The 20,353-nt window shown below is 41.8% G+C and overlaps 1 protein-coding gene across 9 annotated transcripts in view; it reads right to left on the bottom strand.

Annotated features, from left to right (window-relative positions):
• cux2b (cut-like homeobox 2b) overlaps window positions 1-20,353 on the bottom strand; it is an 84,774-nt gene that overhangs the window by 34,619 nt on the left and 29,802 nt on the right. For all 9 annotated transcript variants that reach the window (XM_067522100.1, XM_067522101.1, XM_067522105.1 and 6 more), the window contains 2 exons: window positions 16,517-16,627; window positions 14,620-14,667 (listed from right to left, as the gene is read on the bottom strand). In XM_067522100.1, the coding sequence (XP_067378201.1) occupies window positions 14,620-14,667; window positions 16,517-16,627 (159 nt within the window). The remainder of the gene's footprint in view (window positions 1-14,619; window positions 14,668-16,516; window positions 16,628-20,353) is intronic.

Raw genomic sequence — 20,353 nt, 5'->3', positions numbered from 1 at the left:
CTAATGATGGTGCAAGACAAATGCCTGGGTAAAATAATATCAGTATATTTCTGTGATGTCCCATTTTTAAAATGCTGATATATTTCAGCCTAAACCAAAGCAGTGGACAAGACGTCTGACCTGCCATTAGCAGGTACAAGTGTTAACTTGAATATGAGACAAGATAAAACCTGCAAGACTGTGGGTCAATGCTCCAGTGGAAAGTGCCAATAATGACCCAGGCTGAAAAGCGAGCAGATCTCGAAAGATGTAGTTAGAGCTGACGTAATCCCGATGGACGTGACATACGGAGCAACATGAGAGACAGAACATGACACAACATTAAACCCAGATCAAACAGCCTGCTGTCTCCACCGCACAGCAGGTGCCTTTTGGGTCCCCCCTCACTATCAACAGGCAGCAGAACTACTGTGCTACCCATCCTCCCGATAAAACTCAAAAACACCAGTCACTGCGTTTACACCTCAAAGTCACAGCAAAGTCAAAGTCAAGAGCTACTGAGAGAAAAACGAAGGGAAGAAAACAAATCTTTTCTGAATGTCTTTGTAGTTCAAAAGATTGGAGTTGTCATTTTCTTTGAGCTCACACTTTTAAATGTTTGATGCCTTGAATGACCTAAACCTTGAGGAAAGTATGTCTGCTGAAAAAGTATCTTTCATGACATGATGGGAGGGAGCAGGGCCGTGCTGAGGGTAAGATGAAGGCACCGGATGATGTGTTGAAGGGGAGGGCTGTGAAAAGTAGTGATGAGTGCACCTGGACTAGATTTCCGTGCTGGGAGAACTGTTAAGAGGAGAGAAGAGAGGAGAAGTGTAGGTAAGGGCTAATTATAAAAATAAAGTGCCCCCATTATCGCGGCGCTGTACTGCCCTAGTGAACAAAGCTACAACAGATGGGGTGCCATGGGTAACTGTGCCAATGTGAGCCAAAGCCCTGGAGTGGATGGACCCTGGCAGGCCGCTGGTGAAGGAGCCCTGGCAAAGGGGAGGCGCAGCTGCATATCTCACCCTCAGACTCATGTTGACAGTGTTTCTCTAGCCCTGCCTACACTAGTCAAGGTGAGACAGCATGACACGAGGGGAGAGCGAGGGAAAGAGCAAGGGAGAGAGCGCTCCACTATGATGGATAGCGCTCTCCATCCACCTCTCCCCTCTCTACCTCTTAGAAGGCTGGTGACTTTCCAGTGAGGCAATTATCATTGCGGAATGCATAATAGCCTAATTAATTACAGGTGTCAGTGCTGCCTTTGTTTCAGCACAGGGAAACATCATGCCAAAGCTGCATCCACTAAAATGAACAGTGCTGATGAACGAGCCTAGAATCAGAACTAGAGGAGCGCAGCTGATGGAGGAACGAAACATTGTTAAGATGACTTGAAGTCTGCCAAACAATCCTGCATCTGGTGTTAACTGAAGATGGATTGGAAACACATGGTGTAGAAATTAGGTCCATTATTCGCCTGATAAATCTGCCATTGTCAAGCGCAGCGCCCTGTAGATCTCAGGTAGGCCCTGCATAGAATGACTCTGTGGGTAATTTGGTTCCAAGTAGCAGAGACCAGCACAGTTTTGGTGACAGCACTATCAACAATCAAACAGACCCTTTACCTGGTGCTCCTGAGAAGCATGGTATATCGTTTGTCCTGTCAGATTTGCCTACTTTAATCGTTGTAGAGAAGGAAAGCTGACAATTGCCAAGGGGAGAGAAAAAACAGTCAGCAGGACATGCGAAGCAGAGACTTGAATGATGGGGTGACTAGGGAAGACAGACAGCACAGAGGTTCCTGTTATTCCCTTCCCCAGCTATACAAAAGAAAACAGTGGTGCAGAACTTAATAGAACGTCACATTCAGTGTGTGGAAGTGTGCACTGTGGAGCATGTGTGTCTTTCTATGGGGGGTCGTGGCGGTAGGCTGATAATCCCTCCACACCCCCAGGCAGTGGGGGCTCATTGTGAAGTACATTGAGTCTAATAGGAGCAGGCGCTGCAGCTGTATGCAGCTCTCCCTGCTCCTACTGTGAGAAGAGTTTTACATAATTAATGACTGTTGATGTTTCTCAGGTAGTCGCCCGGCAAATACACTCCAGACTCGGCTGCCACTGTCGTTGCTTCCACAGAGAATGAGCGACACCAGAACAGACAGCTTACATTACAGGCATAAATAAGGCAATTTTGTACAGTGTCTTCAGACATTACTGTGAAGAGGGTTCAGGGCCAATGATTCGACTTGCTTCAGAGAAAGACTCAGAAAGAGCTTTTCTGTGTCTTGGAGTCTACAGAGAATTTGTGCTTGATGCGAGTAAAACTGCTTCCTTTAGTGTTTTTATAATTCTGTAAGCTGTGTAGATAGAAGCATCGTGCCTTCTAAAGATAACAGTTGACTGCTCCAGACGGATGATGATTCCATGTCTGCGTGAAACAGCCTAATCTGCATGTCAATCCTAACACATGACTCTGGCAGTGTGGGCATGTATGTTCTAGACCACTTACAGTCGGCTGAGGCCTTGGGGCCCTGTGCATATTGCTGGGAGGCAGTCCACATTTATACTGGAGCGTGTTAAATTAAACATTTAAACACGACACCAAGGGAAGGCTATTTTTTACTGCTCTTGGCCCACTACTCATTATTAATTTGTAATAACCTTTAAGGCTTTTTGATGTCATACATATTTTACAGAAAGATATCACTCCCAGCCAGACTGCAGAGTGCCTGTCAATGACAGATCACCAGACTGTCACCAAAATGTGCCTTCATTTGCTATAATTAGGACCAGGTGAAGGTTAAGAGTGATCTCAGGACTGTGCGTGTATGCATTTGTCTGTACGCGACCTCACACGCTAATGCGTCAGCATGATGACATGTCAACACCTAAAGATGCCAAACAGAAATAAGGGAAGACAAGAAATGGAAGAATAGACCACACACAAGGGCAAGGACTTTACCAAAATTCTTTTGAACTTTTTATTCGCATCATTCTGGCAGTGACCTGACATTTTTAGGCATTTATGCAAGCCCAGTGTAAAGGAGCTCATTTCGGATGCATAAATCAGCTGAGTGGCTGAACACTGGGGGGGGGGAGGACACATTAACACCCCGCTCACTGTCTCCTTCATATTCCTCTGTTACAGTGCTGGCCCAACCCTGTCTTGCTCTCGCACTGCTGGGAGGCCCTCCATGCCCGCTGGATGCCAGCCTAAAACTCATGTACACTGGTGCCAACACGACGCTAAAAGCTGTAAAACAAATGAGCTCTGTTTGGTTAATGTACACTGATTGACCTCTGCTGCCAGGCATTTGATGTCATGATTGTAATGACTAGCATTTCTGCCTGATCACTCATATACAATGTGACAGCCATGAGGTGGCATTTCAATTTAAACGAGTGAGGGCTAATCAGATAAGATAAGGCATATCCCAGCAGCTGTCAATAAAAACTAAACCTTCTGTGCTGGTAGTGATTCCCAACCTTTTGTGCTTGTGACTCTCTAATAAAAAGCTATTTCTACTTGTGACATATTGCCACATTCCTATTTCATGCCATCTAAGATTGCTATATATAAGAGACATTAAGAGGTAAAGCTAAACAGTATTTAGAACGATACAAGAGAAAGACAAAAGTAACAAGAGAAGTCTTGTTTTTTCTTGTTTCCTACCCCTTGAGCATGTCTTGACCCATAAGATTCATCTTGCAACCCCTTTTGGGGGCCAGTCAGCCACAAAACACCAAGTCAACAGTTTTCATAGTAGCTTTTTCAGGTAGTTACAGTTTATCTCTTTTTTCAGTAAAGGTTATGTAAAGTAAATTTCAAGAACAAACAAAACCAACTCTGCATGGTAAAATACCGAGATGTGAGTAAATCAACCCTTCGAAAGAATTACCAAGGATCTCATAGTAATATAATTTTTATTATATATAATAAGAATTTTAAATTTAATGATAATTAATCTTTTAATTCAAATATTGTAGCACTGGAGTGCTAAATCAATCTTTAGCAGCCTCAGTCTACACACACACATACACACACACACACACACACACACACACACACACACACACATATATATATATATATATATATATATATATAAATGAGGGCCTGTGTGTTTTTTCTATTGGATGCTGAGTGTTGCATAACCCTCCATATGCTCAGCAGAGTGTAGGACAATTCCGTACGGGTTATAAATAAAGAAACCTGACGCACGGCTACAGCCGCTGTGATTTGGGCAAGTTCTCACATGGGAAGTCATAGTTCTGCAGTGCTAGCCCCACTGCTATTTCAGGCTCTGCCTCATTAGAACATCCACCATACGTGGGGAAAAAATGGATTGAACAAAAGGCATTTCATTAGGGAAGAGAACACATGAAGGAGAACATTCACCCTCCCATTCACGGTGCAGTCTGGGGTAAAGCTCAATGCATTTGCTATTGCAAATGTAGATGCACTGTGAAGGCACGCGTGCACACACAAACAGTGAAGTGTGATCTCTAGGTACACTAGAGTGCTGACATCTGTGTCACATGGTCCCACAAGGAGGAGATCTGCCGGCCTCGTTGACAGGGGCACAAACACGCAACCTGCCACAATGACTGCAATTATCCCACATCCACTGCCTTCAACGGGGGGAAGAGAGAGCAAGAGAGAGAGAGAGAGAGGGAGTGAGTGTGTGTGTGTATGTGTCTGTGTGAGTGTGAAATAGAGCAAAATGAGGGATGAGACAGGCGTTTACGTTTGTAAATGTGAGTACTTGCATGAAAGGTGGAGGTGAAAAAAACCCCAACATACATTGCTACAAGAGTGCCTGTACCTGCCTCTGATTGTGAACATGTGTGTGTAAGAGTGCATTTCTGTGTGCCTGTGGAGGCCCTCTCACACCACAGCGGCTGGCTAATTTAGTTAGGGAATAGCTGGCTGTCCTTCAGGTGAATGGACAGAGATTGGTCTCAATATGAGATGTAATAAAACAAGCCCATCACTGGATCTCACCACACCTTCAGCTGTCCTTCACATGTCTCACCAGAGGAAGACACATGTCTGCAAGAACACACATACAATATGGGGTACACACACACACACACACACACACACCCCAAGGAGCTCTCCAAAGAGACAACCACAAAACAAGCTTTACCAGTTATCTTAGAAAGCCTATATTTTATTCTTAAAAGTTTTGATCAAACTAGTAACTATTGCTGATAATAAAAGCACTAGAATAAAAGGTTGAATATTTTTCTCTGATATGTTCTACAGTGAAAATATAGTGGCACAGAACACTGTAGAAACACTTAAGTGCAGAACAACTAAAGTAACTATAGTAAATGTTACTTTCAACCACATATTCTGTGAAATCCTGCATGTAATTGTTTTAAACAGAGAGCTCCTGTCTTGGCGTGTCTTTACGGTAACTGTGGCTCAGGAGGTTGAAGAACTTTCCACCACTCCCAGGGTTGTTGGTTCAATGCCCAACTCCTCCAGTCACATTTCAAATTGTCCTTGAGCGAGACACTGAACCCCAACTTAGTTGCTCCCAGTGAGTGTAGGCGAGCTGCACAGCAGCTCTCCCATCGGTGTGTGAGTGCGAAAGGGTGAATGAGAAGCAATGAAATGTGCTTTGGGTACCAATAAGGTAGAAAAGTGCTATATAAGTGCAGACCATTTCCCATCTCTGTGAGGACATGCATGGTTGAGCACCCTCACTCCACCTGTCATCCTGTTTGGCTCCAGCCAACTCCTACTTATTTCTGCCAGCTGCTCGCATCCAGGATCTGGCAACCGGCGTGCTCCCCCCCAATGGCCGTTACCACTCCAGACTGGGTCCTTTACTCCAGAAGAAGAGCTGGAGCTCTCCCACTAAATCCACTGAGACCCAATTACAGGGACAGCATGAGAAATCACAAGGAGATGCAACGTTACTTTGCTTTAATTGAGGATGTGTTTAACACTCTCCTCAGGCCATCGGGGCCACTTTATGTCTCTGATGAAACAGAGAGCCTTGCAGTGGGACTTTAAAACATATATCTGTTTGTGACAATGGCAAAGAACACTCTGATCTGTGGCTTAGATATTTAAGGGGCGTCGGGTGATTTAAGACGTCATATTTCCAGTAAAATAAGAATAGAAGAAGCACATCTCTAAAAAGTGCAAAAACACATTTGATTTGTGGTAAAAAAAAAAACACTTTAATGTGGGTGTACATCAGGAGAGTAGTTCTCCATGTGAAGAAAGTTACTTCACTTGCAGCTGCTTGTTTTAATAGAGCCACATGTTAATTAGTGTTGTAGTTAATCCCATATTAAAGAGACCCAAACTGTCAGGTCATATTATAAACAATCGGTCCTAATGTTCGTGCATGTGACATTTGGAACTGCTATCTCTTCTAGCAAAATGTTCCCTAGGTACTAATTGGCCTACTTTACGCTGTCTTTCTTCGAAATGCTACTTTCTTTATCATTTAGGATATTAGCCTTGACAAGCATCATCCTATAAACTATAGGGCAACTCAACGTGTAGAGGAGCTTCATCTTTTTTTTTGGTTGGGGACAGCAAAAATGGGAATAAATAATTTACACTAGCATGTAATACTGCAATATCTACCTTCATGGGATATTAAATACTATTTGAAAAAAAAAAAAAAGAATAAAAGTTCAAACACTTAGCCAGCAGCAAAGTAAGTGCAACTTTTCTCTGCTTGCATTATTTAAGATAGGCTCCATCATTTTATCAATCTATCGATCTCTCACTAGAAAGATGAAAATGGAAAAATAATGAGGCCGATGAATGCTGTGTAAAGAACATCAATGTGCAAAATTTAATTATCTGTACTGGAAAGAGAAGGAAAATGTGTCGGCTGTTTTCTAAAACAAAAAGAAAGTGAAAAAAGGAGCAGTTAATATTTTTCCCCCCTCTGCATATTTTAATTACCAGATCAATCATAACTACGTACTGCAGTACTGCAGAGAAAAGAAAATTGCAAGTCTAAATGAAAAACAATAGATTTGCTTTAAAGTCTTTGCTCTTTTGAAGTCTAAATTAAAATTTCAGGTGCCTTTACAAGTGCCTTCTTCAGAAAGTTATGATATTTAATTAGCATGTTTAGATTTTGCTGAAATTAAACTTCACAGCTGAGCATCATTTGAAATGAAGACTGCTATTCCCAGGTTTCACTGTGGGGGGTGGGGGGACAACCCAGATGAACAGAGGGAATTAAATAACTTCACACATAAGGGCTGTGCATCCTCTGACAGAAGCTCATGTTCTTTTGACTTGTGCTGCCACTGGCTTGATCTAAGGCTGGGTCTTGGTGTTCAGTGGAGTGGAGCAACAACGTTGCACTGTGACTATGTCTGTGCGAATCTGACTCTGCGCCTGAAATTCAGAGAATCGCGCCGTAGAATTGCTGGAGCAGCTCTCCCGTTCCGCCTTTTCCTCCTCACATAAGCGTTTCCTGGTTGTACGAGCGCTGATGTTTATTTCTCCTGGCATGTCCTTGCCGGCACTGAGCCACCGATTTCACACATTTTTATTGGCTAATTTGACTGTGCTCTTGCCAGCAGCTGAGAGTGAGCCAGGAATCGGAGAATTTTAGAGACAGAGCTACTGCTAGTGTTGCTGTTCTCTGATTTGGGGAGCCTGAAGGGAGCAGAGAAAGGCTTTCACCTGTCTCATAACAAGTAGATGACCATGTTACACTGAGGCGAGCTGGGTCTTCAAAAATGCTGCTTAGATTAGTTCCTATGTGCTGCTGGTGAGTGTCTGTTTGGTGAGGGGTCAGGAGGGGAATGTGATTGCCTGTCTCTTTAGGTGACAGCGGTTTAGAGGAATGGATGTACACCCAGTCATCCACCCAATAGGAGCAGTGAAGCTGGTGCTATGCGTGCGTCCATCCTCAAACATGGCTAACATTTGCACAGCAGCGGCAGTCAGGCGTGACGTCTCTGGGCTCTAAGGTTTGTGCTGTCAGGACGGTAGAAATTAAACCTGGCACTGCAGAGCAGAATGTGCTGAAACTCATCAATTCCACATGGCTAGAGAGCCAAGTGCCTATTTATAACATTCCCTCCACCCCCCTTCCTTACCTGGTGTGCATCCCTGGCTCTAAACACACATCCATAATGATGAATACACCCAACTGGGACGCTCCGACAGGGCATCAGTCAGGACAGGAAAACAAACACGCCAACACACACACACCATCAGATCACAGCACAGCAGAGGAGGGATAAGGCTGACACTGGGATCGCTGATGGAAAGGTTCAGGCATCTCAGCATAAAAACACCCAGCAGAATCACAACAATCAGTCACCACATAGGAAACAAACAAGGGCAGTCAGATATATTAAACTTCTTCAAAAGGCCCAATCCGAAGCTGAAATATGGTGCGCTACCTATGAAACACTACCACCCAACTACTGGAATTGTTTATGTAGTCATTTACTGAATTGATGACATTTCATGTTAAGTTACTGTCTGAGCTACTGACAATCAGACTGATGGCATTTTGCAGGAATTCTTGAGTTATACATTTCTGTTTGAGTAGAAAAATGCATTTAATTCTATAAAGTCTCCAAACACTGCAGACCAAAGAAACAGTATTTTCTTTGTAAATATGCTAGCATTTCATACATGTGCCTTATTGCATTTCCATGTAAAGAACTGAAGCAAGGATATGACCAGTGAAAAATGAAGAAGGCATTCAAATTCATGATAAAAAAAACTAAAAACACACCCTATTATAATTTTAATACATTGGAGGATTTCTTTACTACAGCCTTGTTTGCTATGACCAGTAGTGAATCCCACTTTTGTTATTTAAAGCTTAAACACAATCACTTAAAGTACAATGCTTTTGGCAGGCTATAAACGAACTACACCACAGTCATCAATGTCATCACCACTAATCTTCCAATTTCTTATTTGATTTAGTTTACCTTCCTTGTCTACAAATGCCTTTTTTTTTGTAGTGACCTGATAAAGCTAGTAATCGTGAGTTATAAACTGAACGAGGCTGTAAAGGCGGATGAGTGAGTAGATGAGTTTCAGTGTTCAGCATGACGGTGTTAAATGTTCCAGACAACCTCTGTAGTGTCATTTAATCATTTAGCAACCACCTTTGTTGCCAAAAAAACAAGGAAAGGAATTTACTGAGGACTTTCATGTCGGAGAATAAAACATGGCAATGTCTTGACCTTATGGTAATTACAACCTTATTTTAACCTTCTTAACAGAGATCCATTACCCCCCCACCCAAAAAAAAAAAAAGAAAAACTAAAAACAACTAACTAATTTCAAGGTTTTGGCACTCGTTCTTGCAGCACTCCATTACCTTATGATATTTTGACTTTACTGTTTGCTGTCATTATGATTCTGTTAAGTCCTGCTCAAACTAAACATAGGGCCCGTTTTGCCTAAAAAAGAAAAACGGACAGACTGTGCAATCTGCGTTTACTTGCCAAAACAGGCAATGTGCTATCTATTTACAACATATGCACTGACTGTTTGGCTGGGTCTAAAATCACTCACAATGGCTGTGTTACCCACTGGAATCACCACAGGAAGCTGAGTGCATGCCTCTCAAGATGGCACCCCATTTGCCAACAGTTACCAAACTTTAAAGATATGCACCATATGTAATGAACTGATTGGAACACATTGAAATGCATTTTGGCATAGAAAACACTAATGGCAGGATCAATCCAAAGCTGATATGAACAGAAAGAATAGTGACAGCAAAAAAAACATCTTTCACTGTTCATACTAGCACCTATGTAAATAGGTAATATAAGACAGACTTAAAAAAGTAAATAAACTCTATCTAGCATAGGTGAAAAAACAACAAATAAATATAAAAACATTAATAATAATAGTAGTAATGAATATGTAATAAAGTGTTTTTCTGATGTTAAAATAACTTGCAGAGAGAGCAGAGAGAGACTTTACAATTAGACTAAAAAAGTCCTTGACAGGGTCAGTTCTTCATTTGTGAATAAGTGAGCTTTGGTATTAAATGAGAACAAGTATCAGAGGTAAGTTTGACGCCATTTAATTCAATAACTGTATATGAGCTAAGTCATCTTTAATTATAATAATTAAGGTAAACTTTAAAGTAAGTAGTAAGTATGTGAAGAGAAGCACATCAAGTCTTGGTCAAACCCGCTTTTCTGTACTGATGCTGAGAACAACTAAGGACATTGACCCTCTGGAGATGTAGAGGACGTAAAAGACTCAAGGAAGGTATTATCTAATGTCCAATTACACTCCCACGCCCCCCATGTCCCTCCCACTCCACTCTGTCTCTTTCTGCTCTCCCTACCTTTCTGCCTCCCACCTTTCTTTCCTCTGCTTAGTATGAAGAGGACACAAGTGATAAACCAAGAGCAGAGAGCCTGTGGTTTACATGGCCCTGGAGCCCATTATGTTCCCCACAATAGGCTGGAGGCCTGGACGTGCTGTGAATAGGTAATGGCCTGGAGATCCTTCGCTGGCCTGGCCTGCTGCTCAATGAGCCTGAGACATTTGAGCAGGAGACTGGCATTAGAGATACCTCGTCAGTCTAGTATGAAGTAGTGTGGTTGTAGCCAGGGGGAGGCAGGGGATGATGGGAGAGTGGGAGTGAGTGAGAAAAGTAGGAGGGTGTCATAAATGCCCCTTATGTAAGGCAGGGCATGAGTAATAACACAAAGGGAATATTAAGAGGAATCTGTAAGGCAGCGTTCTGGTTTATTGTCACAGAAATATGGCCATATATTGTACAATATACATGGAAAACAACACAAGCTTCCTTTTAAGCCTGTATGAAGTCTATGAGCTTTGTATCAGACTTTAGCTCACTTATTCCAGCTCCACCTTCCCAAGTTAGCCATCCACTCAAGCAATCTGTACCTAATAACCGCAAGGTTTAGCCCATGATGAAGATCTGTCTTCATTGAGCTGGAAAAGCTGTAGCGTTGCTGAGCATTTTTCCTAACGGCGTAGTCCCTCATCTATGAAAGTGCCATAGAGCCCCTCAGACAATTAGGCAGGGAAAAGCTTTATGACCGTTAGACTCACTCAGTGAGCGGCACTCTCACCGCCAGCAGCGCCAGGAGCGCTGGCTCGTGCAGAAAGGTAATTACGAAGCCTCTCATAATGACACGGAGGAAGCTTGCGTCATAACACCCACAGCCTTTTATCATAGCGCTGTAATTAATTATCATCCTTTACTCTTTGATTCATTCCACTATTCATAACATATTCATACATTCAAGAGAAATTATCATTTCCTTCAGGAATTAATCAAAAGGAGGAAGAACTGGTCGTCTCTCGATGGATGATCAAAGACTGTGTTTGTCTACCTCTCTGCACAACGGACTAGCTGAGGGTAAGGCACTATGGGCAACACTGAAACACTGCTCTTTAACTCATCGACTGTGGTCAATTGGATTCAGGTTGTAACCACAGCTGCATGTGTTTGATAAATGACAGTTAACGGATATGACAATCCAAAAACCTGTTATGGCTTATGTTGCACATTAACCTGTATTTCTACTGCCATTCTCCAACATTCTACCTGACAAGGTAGATTATGACAAAGCATGACAATTACATGATCACCTCTGCCCATAAAAAACGATTCACAAATCAAAATTGTACAACATAACTAAATTTGGTTTTGAATTTCCCTCATTCTTAACAGGAACTTTCGTGAAGGTCGGACACAGCAGTCATTTAAAATCTCTTTACTTATGGAGTTCGCGGAGTTGAAAAACTGTCGTACAATCAAAATGCCTCCCATGCCCAAATACCAAACAAGCAACAACAACAACATACAAAAAAAACACTGTCTTCCCCCACATCATCACTTTTCAACCTCAGGGGAAGAAATGGCACAGTTAGACTCATAAACAGGTGTCCACCGGCCCCCAGTTTGCAGCGCTTTAATAGCTGTTTGATGTTTTTGATGTCTAGTCAGCTTGATCGTACCTTGCTGCTTGATAATGAGGGCCAATAATGATTCCTGAGCTTGAGGGGTTAATGGTATGTAACCGGCAGAGCTGCTAATTACACGTTACAAACTATTTATCAGAATCTCCATCTGCGCAAGCACCACAACTCTCATTGTGCACGCTAAATTACTCCACGGATTATCATTGTAAAGCAAGTTTCAGTAATTAGGGACCCATACTGCTGTTTTCTTTTTCTGAGAGCACCAAATGACATCAAGAGGAGAGGAGAAAAATAGAATGACTGGTTAATTTGTGCCTGATATTCAGATCAGTACAGGCCGGATGTGAAGGGGAATGTGCCTCTCCAGGAGAAAAAAAAAAAGAAAGACTACAAACACACAAGAAATCTGTCACTGTTCTTTTTTTCCACCTCACAAAGGTTTATCCTGAGGGGAGTTTACACTCTAAAGTGAGAGGGAGGTGTAAATTGCATTGAGAAGCCCACATAGTCTTGGTGAGACTTGGTGAAGACTGCTTTCTGTATGTTCAGATGGCAGCGAGAGCTTGTGTGAAAGTTGTGTGAACAGTGTGGTCCAACAGGCCCTCGTCTCCAGTGATCGGTTATTTGAGAAATAACTGTCATATCTCCCAGCCCCAAAGGTGTGCCTAAGACCATGGAGACATGTACCATCTCTTCTTCTCTGCCGTAAATTTTTATTTAAATTACCTTCATTATAAGACAGTGTTCATTATAAACCCAAAAAACGCTGGTCTCCCAGGGCCCTGTGGATTAATAAGGACAGCGGTGTATTTTAAGCCGTAAACTCAGCTCCTCACTGTCCTTAATCTCCTTCCTACTTCACAAGGCCAAATTAACACCTCTCCTCAGCTCTGACGGGACCTCATTAGCAAACTTCCAGGGAAAGAAAGAGGAGAGCAGAACGAAAAAGAGGAGAAGAAGGAGGGAAGCGACCAATGACAGCCACCAGCTCTGGGATTAACCCTTTCTCCTCCTCCAGCGCTGCAGAAAAACTAGGTCGGCAACGTGTTTCTAATCAGTCGCCTGGTTAGCGATAATTAGAAGGCGAGATTGGACGGGAGAAGAGAGAGAAAGTGGGTGGGGAACACTGAAATGAAAAAGAAAAGAAAGAGAACCTGTCATGTCGCAAACACTTCAAAGCAGCCGGCTTCTCCTTTAGAAGTGGCATGATGAGGGTCCAAATACCATGAGGCACTCCTCTGGGCCTGCAAACTAGGAGGTGGTGATGGTGGTGGAAGCAAGGACCCAGTTCTTTCTCACTTACTGTACATGCGCACACACACATACACACACGCACACACAACCTACCATTCACCACCTGTACAGGGCAGCTGCAGGGGAGCTTTCGTCTATCCCAAATCACACAGCGAAACAAGCAAATCCAGCTCCACCTTCTCCCCACAGCCTCCCCCTGCAGCAGCAGGTCGAGGTCCCACAGCTTACACCGAGGTCATACAGTCTACTGCTGGGTAAAGTTCACAAGCCTCCGCAAGCTGTTTGACATTACCAATAAGGTCAAAGTGTATCAGAAAACACCAGAGGATTATATTATTATGGTGTGCCAAGTCGTTTGTGCACCTCACGATCAAAAAATAGCCAAGGCTTGTTCCACAGCAAACGAGCATACTTGTCAATGTGCAAAACACATGCCTGTAGAAGTTACACAAGAGAGACCAGGAGGTAGCAGATAGGCCTGCAGCTAAGAAGAAGAAAAAAAAATTTGCTCATTATCAGCCATCTATTTTATCTACTATGAAACATCTCTTGACTCCCAGTTGTCAGACATCAATGGTGGTTAAATTAATCCCGTGGGTTCCTGTTTGCACAATAAAGATATGGAAGGATGCTTCTGATATCTGTGCGACTTTACAGTTAGAGTAATTGAATTAGCACACAAATCAAGTAGCACACAATCAAGTATTGCTGAGTGTAGTATTGAATGTGATAGCTCCTGCCAGGGAGCGCAGTAGCTTGAGCATAGTCAATTATAAAGCATTAAAAAGAAGCTGCCAATAATCACTTCCAAGAGGACTGAACAATCCATGCTGAGTGTTCTCATGTTTACCGATGATAGGGCTTTCAGGTTAGCATTGAGCGGGAGTTTTAGAAGGGAGAGCGAGACTGGAAACATATTTGTGGTATCATTTCCATAAGCCTCTGCTTTGCGGACCATAACGCAGCTCACAAATGTGATTTATGACCTTGGTTTAATGGCTGAAGCAGAGTCTTGGTAGATATCAGATGACTTTTTCAATATGGCGACGTCAGAGGGGGCACAGTGAATGCACCATCACAACAGGAAATGAGGGCTTGTCTCAGCCAAGAAAATATGAGAAGCCAGATATCTGATCATCTAATGGCAGATAGATGCTACTTCACTTTGACAGAAAAGCCATCAGTCAATAAACACTAGATGAGCAGCAACATGAAAACTGTGCTGTGGATTCCTCGCCCCATCTTTCAAATCATTCATTCCAGGAGCACAGCGGTCAATGCACTTACAATCTCCAGCAGGACTGTCTCTTGTTTCGGTAAAATATAATGTGGAAATCATCAATATAAATGCTACAACTACATTGCAGTTTCATACATATTGTATGTTCTTCTGCAGAATCTGTAGATGCTTCATATCTGTACAGTGCAAAGCATGTGACTCACCTGGGCTTGGAAACTCTTGAGAACAGGTGCCACCATCTCCCGGACTTCCTATGTACAGACAAAAAAAGTAAACTCTGTCTCAGCATTTTTCATTTTGCAGATGGTCCACCTGTTTAGAAATCAGATTGGCCCCAGAGAGGCACAAATAACTCCATAAGAAAGAGAACTGAAAAATCTTTAATGTTAATGGATTCTCTCCATAGCTCCTCTTACACTGCATATATGTGGTGGTGTGTGTGTGTGTGTGTGTGTTTTAGTGTAAGAGAGAGAGTGAGATTGAGAGAGAGGTATGTTGTTCTAGGGGTAGGTATTAGTGGTTAAACCTAAAGGGTTTGAGTGGGCATGTTTGAAAAGTGGGGCTTTCCAGTAGCTCGCGTTAGAGCTCAGAGATCCAGACTTGTGTGAGCTCCCACAGCCTCAGGTAAGGGGATTGTGCTGCCAGTGGTGACAGCCTGATCCTGTCTTAAACGCCTGTATTATACTGACAAGATTACAGCACTAAAGTACATACTGAGATAGGCAGGCAGCACAGCCACAGCAAGTAGCCTCAGGGCTCATTTATAAAATTTGAAAATATTCTCTTTGACCTCACTCTGGACATAAGTGGATGATCATTTCAAACAAGATAAAAAAAAATCTGTACCATTCATAGTGTTAGCTTTTAAGGGATTCAGCTCAATACCCTAATGTCATTTTGCTTTACAATAGTGAGGTAGAATGAGGACATCACTCAATAAAAATATAATGCAAACATAACATAGCAATGCACAAGCTGCAAACCTAAAATAAAATCTCTAATATAGTATTTGTTCAGGAGAGCTTTAAAACTAATGACAAAGATGTTGGGTGAGTGATGCAATTACAGGACGGTATTAATAAGAGAACTTCTTCAAGTTGAGTAAAAACCTGCTCAGTGAGGTGGAGTGCAGAAACATAACATTCTAGCAGCACCACCACTTGGATATCTACAAAAAAAATTTTAATCTATATTATTTAAGTTTTTATTATAACTTTATGATGGATAAGACTACTGTAGGTTTTAGGACTGGATTGTGTGAAAAGTAAATACATTAGCATATCACATTTTTTCTCTGGTGTAAAACTGTATGTGTGCATTGTAAGAGTTAGAGGTTGCCGCAATTCACTTTACAGTTCAAACTGGCACACACAAACAGAAGATATTGAAGAATAAATTCTACAGTCCTCGTTCTTAATGCATTCTAAGGAAGCATGAATAACATTTTACAGATGGATTTGTGATCACTGAGAAGTATCCTTTAAATTTAAAAAAATACTATTTTCTTTGTCCTCATATTCTTGTTTTAATTAACCTTTCTTCAGACATAACACCAAAAAGTCTCTTAATTATAGTCATGTTGAAGGGCTGGTGCAGTGCGTTGTCTTTAGTATTCATCAGATTGTTTTTAGTGAGTTCTGTTCTTTGCAGGTTTGGTGAAACACCTGTTCTGTCACATCACAGAAATTTGGAGAAAGTCAATATCAGATAATCATATAAAACCCAAATCTGATACAAAGGTAACTTTTTTATAAGCTGGTTCTTTAACTTTGGAGTTGATGGTAAGCAGCAAAGTTTTGCTTACCTTTTGTAAATGAACCCCCTGGCCTCTCATCACACCAAGCCAGAGGCTAACATTATTGCAAGGCCTCAGCATTTAAATATTAACTGAGCTAATGCAAGGGGGGGAGGGACTCACTCTGACTTGAATATGAATGCCATTAATAAATATACTAATGCAGATTTTATAAAGAAATAAATTATTTCCTGTTCAAAAGGTACATGCGGGGGCTTGAGCAGCGGCTATGACGCAGACAGTCAGTACCTGCTGAAGTGAAGATGAGCAAAATGACTGGGGGGGGCTCGGGGTGCTGGACTCACCTCTGGGACATTTCTCTTGAACTCCCTGCTCAGTTCTACCAGGTGCTTGTGGGAATGTTCACTCTCCTCTTGTCGACCCGCCAGCTCAGATGCTACAGAGTTTAGCTCCCTCTACGAACACACAAAAGAGAGAGAAACGGTAAGAGGAAGAGAGCAGAGAAGAGACGGCACTTTAGGGAGCCTGCCAACGCTCATCCAGTAAAGCTTAGAGTGTACATAAATAAAAATACACTGCTGAATATTAACAATGTAATCCTTCATGATCTCACAGCAGTAATACTTACAGCTAGCCCTGGCCCATAAATAATTAAGCCAAAATAAATCCAATGCCTACAGTAGCAGAAGGCCCTTTAGATAATCAGTATTTGAAATAATCAATACGCTTGCAACGGCTATAGAGCACCAGTGAGAGAGAGGGAGGGGGTAGAATGAGAGAGAGCTGGGAGAGTGAGGGAGTGGGGGCATGTGTAGATGCCCATTAACCTGACAACACCCTTACAAACAAATGAGAGATTCCTTCTGAAATGAAGGACTGGTTTTTCAGCCTGAACAAAACCTGATACAGACATACAAACGCTTGCTGTTACTTGCTTTCATAATTACCACAGGTAAGACGTATTTTCAGCCTGTTTTCAGTCTCTCTCCCTTTGCCTGCAATCTTTATATTGATCCTACACAGATATTCAATACCTAACAGCAGCCATCATAGCTTCAACCAAATTACCCTTTTGGTAAAACAACAGCACTGACGGCTATTCCATTATTGTCTCCACACATCATTTGTTTACATGTCTGTGTTATACAGAATAAGAGCTCCACCCCGGCAACATGTCTGAACCACTATTCAGAGCTGTCTGTGTACCAGGCCCCTCATCAGAACCTAGCATTCATGCTGGACTCAGCTGCACCACATGCCATCCACAAATCCAATATTATCGATCCGTCATCCAATTCCCGGCTCTTTCAGCAAACAGAAAAAAAAAAGAAAACAGATTCTTACTCTCTCCTGTACTGAGCAGCGCTGGAAAAGACAGCTGTACACTGTACATTCACCTCCTCTTCGTTTTGACTGTGAATCTCGCTAATTGATGAGAATCTTCTGTTGGAACTGCTGGGCTACAATATAAAAAGTGGAGTAGGGGATTCAATTACCACTGTGAATTTATATATGACGCCGGGAAATTAAATTGACTGTGTTTTAATTAATCTGCAGTTTTACTTAAAGGCAATTTAATAAATCATCACACAAGAAAAAAAAGAAAATGGAAGAGTGAAGCTTCAACAGCAGTGGCCTCATGGGATGGTGGCAGGCTGTTGGTCAGAGAAATAGGCCAGTAATTGAAGAACCTCTGGTTAAGGTCCCTGTACTGACAAATCCGAAAGTGGCAAAAGTTGAACTGATTGTACATTCTGCTGCACAGCTACAAGCTGAAATTTTACCATGCAAGATAACAACTTGCCCATGTGTCCATGAACGGTCTCAAAGCCAATAGACTGCATTTCTTGTCATTATTTTTCTTTTTCATAACAAAGAGGGAAAATCGTTTTAAAGTATAACTTTTATTTTCTAGATTTACTGTATTTTTAATACAAACATTCCTCTACTCACATGTCCTACTCACACCAGGATCAGCCAGATTCACTGCTTCACTGGGTGACGTGTTTTTTTAGTTCCAAACAATTTTATCGCATATAACCCTGAATGCTCTAAATAGCCATAACTTTGTACAGTAGTCTAAAGCCAAAGTCAGATGAAATTGTGAAATTTCAGCACAAGATCTCCTCTTTTTCAGCACAAATATCTTAACATTTATCAAATAATTCTGAGAGCAAAAGTTTGGAACCAAGAAGCATACCACTCGGTGGAGCTATGTGTCTGGCTGATGTGTTCTTAATCATGTTTGGACATGATCATCAAATCATTGTTTGTTTTCTTGTATGTATGAGCATTGGTTAAGACATGATTACTTTAAAATGACCAAAGTTAGCCTTTTTCCTGCATCTGGTTACCACCAGTGCTCTTCTCATTCAAAGTTCTACACATGAAGTATCTGAATATTTAGAAGATAACTGGTTTGTGGGAAATTTGTTTTTCCTAGTAAATCACAATTCCACTGAAAAAGGCCGTGGCTCTAAAGGAAAAGGAGACAGGACTTTATAAATTCCTGTTAGTCTTTAGAGTCCATCTGGGATGAGCCATCCTGGAGATTAGAGAGTGGGCTTTCAGAAGCCGGCCAACCTCCACTAGATTCAAATGGCCTCAGACCGGCTAATCTTGCCAAAAGAAAATGACTATGAAAGTGACTATTAGTGGATTTTATAAGTACTTAAGATATAACCATGTGGTGATTCTAAGTCCGCCAGTGCTTCAGTGTCCTCACTGTAAAGCTGGGTTCACTTTTTACTCGGCTGGAAATAGTGAATACTCATGCTGCAAGCCAAACAGTGCAATCATAATGCCGTGGTTATTTTGAAAGCACCCCCACAGTTCCTAGACCATTATGAGGGAGGGAAGCCTGGGCAACAGCCCATCAAATGAAACCAACTCTCCGTCTTTCTGGAACGAAGTGAAGCAGAACAGACTGTTTGCTACTCTGGTTGTCTTTCCCAGATTGATGATGGAAGAAACTCACAATGTAGTGTTTTGAATGCCTTCGCAGGAGACAAAAGATACTAAAAGACAATTTTCTCCCTCTGCCTTCTAATCAGATGTGATCCATTTCACCCTACCACCAGGGTACCTTTGAGATCCCTGATAAAACTCACTCATCTCCCGCCATTATGTTGAAGTTTCATCCTTCATGAAATCATTTACATGAACATGTAGATGATTCTGATGTTGCCAACATTTAAAAGGGGGGGAAAGGTAACTTTACCCTCGCTGTGCAAAGAGGAGTTTCCTGGTAATCATTTGACAGATTTTAGAAAGGACAGTTGGGACCAAAATTTCAGTTTGTGGCAGTTAGGTCAATACAGAGCTCCTGTCATTAAGCCTCTGCCAGTCAAACATCCAGCCATAATTGATGAGTTTCCCCTGGGGAGGGTGGAGCTGTCACTGGGGCAGGAAAGGAGGATTTTGAGCATGTAACCAATCCTAGTGTTCAAGTCAATCTGAAAGGTGTAAGCAATGTTGGGTGACTTCTGACTCAAAAACAAAGAGCACAAAAACAAGATGCTTGTTGTCTTTTAACAGGATAGATCTTGCGTCCCACTGGCAGTCAGTAAATGGACTTAGAGCTCCATGAACTTTACAAAACCAGAAAAATACTGTGAGACCATTACTCATTTGTACTAAACAGACAAAACATGGACCAAAGTAGCATTTGTAGAAGAGACTCATATGGTCTTATATGCAACTATGTGCTGCTTTTAGAGGCATGTGTGTTGCAGCAAAGTCTGCAGGGAGTGGTCGCTTCTGACTCTACTGGCTAAGGAATAAACTGGACAAGAAAAATGGAGGCTGGCAGAGATAACACTGAGAATTATGACATAAACTAAAGCCATAAGGCTGTCCATTATGTAGTTTCATTTAAATATTATGCACGTTATATCTATTTAAGAAAATAGTAGAAGGGAAAAAGTCTAATAATCAAATCCATTAAAGATCTAAAGAGCAAACAATGCAGCAAAGCAATGCTCTTGACAAAAATCTGAACAGAAAGATGTACTGCAAAACTGCGCAACTATGAATGTTTTTGGAAAAATGCAGAGCTCACTAATGTATTGTGTTGGAGTAGATTTGACATTGATTCATTAAACTTAGCTTGTCTTGATTACATCTGTAGTGGTAAGCTATTTTCTGGCCTTTTACAAAGACAACCCATGCTAGAAAATGTT

This window comes from Channa argus, chromosome 11 (genome assembly GCF_033026475.1).
Source record: "Channa argus isolate prfri chromosome 11, Channa argus male v1.0, whole genome shotgun sequence".
Lineage (NCBI taxonomy): Eukaryota > Metazoa > Chordata > Actinopteri > Anabantiformes > Channidae > Channa > Channa argus.
The sequence above is the reverse complement of the archived record's forward strand: the minus strand, read 5'-3'. Positions and strand labels throughout refer to the sequence as shown.